Below are 4,706 nucleotides of genomic sequence, written 5' to 3' on the forward strand. Positions count from 1 at the left end.
GCCTTACTAGGCCTTATTTGGGCCTAAATATTCATTTATGGAAGGGTTAAAATGAATTTGAGGCCTTTTCATATATGAAAAAATAAAATATTAAAATTCTGAAATTAAAAAGGTTTTAAAAGGAAATTGTAGTTGCTTCAAGATATTAAAAATAATAAAAAATAATAAAATAATAATTAAAAAAAGGGGGTATGTCAAAGGAGTTCTAATTTCTTTGATTTTTAATTAAAAAGATGGTATACCTTCTTTAGTGTTTTATTGCATCAAAACTTTAAAGAAAGGCAATTATGAAACTCTTATTTTGGTTATTATTTTTAAGTGCATGTTGAAAAAAATAATTTTTCCCATTTTGTAATTGGTATGAAAGATAAAAGTTGGAGATTTTAAAAGCATTTTTTTTTTATTGATGTATGAAAGCATGATTTTCCTCAAGAAAAACTAGTGTTTAGTTGGAATGTACTCTAGTAAGAGTCTGTAGGATGGTTTTTAAACTATGGTGTCATTAGGTGAGAGATACGAACTTTAATACTTGATACATGGGTCAAAAGATAAATGGAATGCATTGCAACTCCCACTAAAAAAATAAAAAGAAAAGAAAACAATCAAGCCATATTTAGCTCTGCCTACACTTGTGCCTTAACATATTCAAATGATAATCTCTTTCAGGGGTGGAGCCAGCATTGGCTTAGGGAGGGGGGCACATGCCCCCTCAAATTTTAAAAATAAAAATTTTGTTTTACTTATTTAAGAATTTTGGAAAGTTAAATTGATAAATAGGGTGTATGGATAGTAAATAGATTTATAAAAATAAAAGAAAAATCATTTTTAATTTTAGTTAATAATTATAAAACTAAATTTATTCTAAACCTAATATATATAATACAATATAATACAAAAAAAATTATAATTTTGCATTTAATATTTTATTAAATATTTTTTAGTGGTGAGTTATCTTTTATTTGATTTTGAGATTTTTAATTAAAAGTTTTGGACTTTTAGGTTTAGTCAAATACTTGTCAATTTATGAATAACTATACAATTATTAAAATTATATATTATTTAATAGTTGATAAATTTAATTTTATTTAAATATTTGATATTTTATCAAATATCTTTTAGTAGGTCATTTTTTGTTTAATTTAGAGATTCTTGGAATTGTTTAACTTTGTAGGTTTAACCACACTTTTATTGATTTGCAACTAATTATCTAAGTGTTTATGATTTTAATGATAACATTATATTTATATTATAAATAACATTTAAATAAAAATCTTTTTACTATCAAGTAATTTATATTTAATTATTTTAAAAAATCAAAGAAAAATTGTTAGTGAAATTATTGAATTTTTCTAAAAAGTTCTATAGCAAAATATTTGTAAAATTTTTTTAAAAAAATGTTTTAATCATATTTCTTGCCATATTTTAAGATTCTTTCGAAAATATTATTTGAGCTTTTTAATAAACTTTTATTAAAATTTAAAACTCTTAAATATTTTTGTGATTTAACTTGATAGATTATAAATTCTTCTTTTCTTCTATAACTAATGTTAATAATTGCTTATTTTATTGAATGATAGTACTTATTTTATTGAATGGGATAATGTTGAAGACCCATTTCTAAAATATGAAAATTTAATTATATTTATTATAATCAACCAATATTCTACTTTGGGCCCTGGAAAAAAAAATTCTGGCTCTACCACTATTGATCTCTTTTACCCCAAGCATAAGGCAGAGATTGATTCACAGGAACAAAGATATTACAAAAGGAGCAATTCAACTTAGAAGATTTAGCTTTGAAATTAATTACTTGGTATTAATTCTCACAAACATACACAATGTTTACAATCCTTTAACTCTTATTCTAAATTTATGATCAAATCATGAAAAATATAAGTTACAAGACAAAACCTCAATCACCAAAAGTGTCAATAAGTATTCCATAATCTAAAATAAGAATTAAGATATAGCGACCATTGGTCAAGCAAGAAACCAATGCACTAAGAAGGAAAGGAAAGTACACTCAACATAAGACATTGGTTTAGAGACAAAACCTCAACCACCAAAAGTGTCTATAAGTATTCCATAATCCAAAATAAGAATTAAGACACAGTGACCATTAGTCAAGAGATCAAGAAACCATACACTCAACATAAGACATTGGTTCATAGACAAAACACTTAACATAAGACATTAGTTCATAGACAAAACCTCAAGCACCAAAAGTGTCTATAAGTATTCCATAATCTAAAATAAGAATTAAGATATAGCGAATATTGGTCAAGAGATCAAGAAACCAATGTACTAAGAAGGAAAGTACACTCAACATAAGACATTGGTTTAGAGACAAAACCTCAAGCACCAAAAATGTCTATATAAGTATTCCATAATCTAAAATAAGAATTAAGATATAGCAACCATTGGTCAAAAGATCAAGAAACCAATGTACTAAGAAGGAAAGGAAAGTACACTCAACATAAGACACTGATTTAATTACTTAGATATATGGTAATTCAGAATGATAATATCAAAGGAGACAGATACCAAAAAAACACTATGATTATGTTTGGTTTTAAAAAATGTGAAGGAAAATACAAGGAAAATAAAATGGAAGGAAATGATAAATGAAGATAATAGGAAAAAAAAAAGTTTTTAAGTTAATAAATTATTTTTATATACTATTTCAAACACATTTGACTTATTTTTATTATTTTAATATAAAGATTAAATAATTTGAAAATACATAAAAATTTTACTAATTTTAAATAGATTTTTATTTCCTTTTATATTTTTATAATAAAACTAAATATAACCTAAAACAATTAAAAACAAAAATTGATTGCCTTTGAAGTCATTGAAAGAGAATTTATTTATTTTTTCTTTTAATAAAAATCATGCGTAGACATGACACTAGATACTTCTTTTAGATGAATAAATGAAACAAATTTTCCTTTTTGGTAGGGAATTTTACCCATATTACATCTTTCTAATATAAGAGAATCAAGTGTATGCAGTGAAACACATCAGGAGAATCCAGGAATAACTTGACTGAATTTTTACCTGATGCATCTCTTTTTCTGATCACACTATAAATTCTCCAATTCCAAGCCTTATTTCATCACATCTTCTGCTTTCCCTCTGAGAAATGGAAGGTTTCAACCTGAAGTTTGTCTTCTGCACCTTAGCAATCATCGTCCTTATTCATTTCTCTGAGCATTCTCATGCAGAAGCCAAAATAGATGGCTTCACCACTGATTTCATCTCCCGTGATTCGCCTCGCTCCCCCTTTTATAATCCATCTGAAACCAAGTACCAGCGCTTGCAAAAAGCCTTCCGTCGTTCCATTTTGCGTGGCAACCATTTCAGGGCTATGAGGGCGTCTCCAAATGATATCCAATCCGATGTAATCTCCGGGGGTGGAGCCTATCTCATGAATATATCACTCGGAACCCCACCGGTTCCAATGCTTGGCATTGCTGATACTGGAAGTGATCTCATATGGAGGCAGTGTCTCCCATGTCCTAATTGTTACGAGCAAGTAGAACCTCTCTTCGATCCCAAAGAGTCGGAAACCTACAAAACTTTAGACTGTGACAATGAGTTCTGTCAAGATTTGGGACAACAAGGCTCTTGCGATAATGACAACACCTGCACCTATAGTTACTCCTATGGAGATCGATCATACACCAGGGGAGATCTCTCTTCTGATACCCTCACAATCGGGTCTACCGAAGGTGATCCGGCTTCGTTTCCAGGCATTGCGTTTGGGTGCGGACACGACAATGGAGGAACCTTCAATGAAAAGGACGGTGGCTTAATAGGCCTTGGGGGTGGCCCTCTTTCACTAGTTATGCAATTGAGTTCCGAAGTGGGGGGACAGTTCTCCTACTGCTTGGTGCCACTATCAGGCGATTCAACTGTGTCAAGCAAGATAAATTTCGGTAAAAGTGGAGTTGTTTCGGGCTCTGGGACGGTCTCGACTCCTTTGATTAAAGGAACCCCTGATACCTTCTACTACCTTACATTGGAAGGCTTGAGTGTGGGAAGCGAAAAGGTGGCATTCAAAGGTTTTTCAGAGAACAAGTCTTCGCCTGCAGCTGTAGAGGAGGGCAACATTATCATTGATTCAGGGACGACCCTAACCCTTCTCCCCCAAGACTTCTACACTGATATCGAATCAGCCCTAACAAACGCCATCGGCGGCCAAACTACTACTGACCCGAACGGGATTTTCAGTCTTTGTTACAGTAGCGTAAACAACTTAGAAATCCCCACCATTACCGCTCATTTCACCGGCGCAGACGTGCAGTTGCCGCCATTGAACACATTTGTCCAAGTGCAGGAAGATTTGGTTTGCTTCTCCATGATTCCGTCTTCCAATTTGGCCATCTTTGGCAACCTGGCTCAGATCAACTTCCTGGTAGGGTATGATCTCAAGAACAATAAGGTTTCCTTCAAACATACTGATTGCACTGAGCAGTAGTTGAACTCTAGTCTCTAGTATCGTTTGGATTTGATCTGATGCAAGTTGTAAGTTGTATGATGAAATAATGTACGTGCATGTGTTGGTTTTTACCATCAAATGCATATTCATTCTTCCAACTTTCCTCTCTGGTATTGTCCATATGTAGTTTTGGCTACAAGATTTAATAATTCCTAAACCTCTCCCTCCTACTCCCCCTCAAAATTATAGCTCAAAAGTACAG

At 31.6% G+C, this 4,706-nt stretch overlaps 1 protein-coding gene across 1 annotated transcript; it reads left to right on the plus strand.

Moving 5' to 3' along the window:
- Positions 1–3,145: 3,145 nt before the first annotated feature.
- On the plus strand, positions 3,146–4,483 carry LOC117906060 (aspartic proteinase CDR1-like). Its single transcript, XM_034819005.1, has one exon. The coding sequence runs from the start codon at positions 3,146–3,148 to the stop codon at positions 4,481–4,483; it is 1,338 nt and encodes a 445-aa protein (XP_034674896.1).
- Positions 4,484–4,706: the final 223 nt, after the last annotated feature.

Source organism: Vitis riparia, chromosome 2 (genome assembly GCF_004353265.1).
Source record: "Vitis riparia cultivar Riparia Gloire de Montpellier isolate 1030 chromosome 2, EGFV_Vit.rip_1.0, whole genome shotgun sequence".
Classification (NCBI taxonomy): domain Eukaryota; kingdom Viridiplantae; phylum Streptophyta; class Magnoliopsida; order Vitales; family Vitaceae; genus Vitis; species Vitis riparia.

What these genes read in the sequence shown, in the direction of transcription:
- LOC117906060 (XM_034819005.1), top strand. Translation starts at nt 3,146, where the DNA reads ATGGAAGGTTTCAACCTGAAGTTTGTCTTCTGCACCTTAGCAATCATC.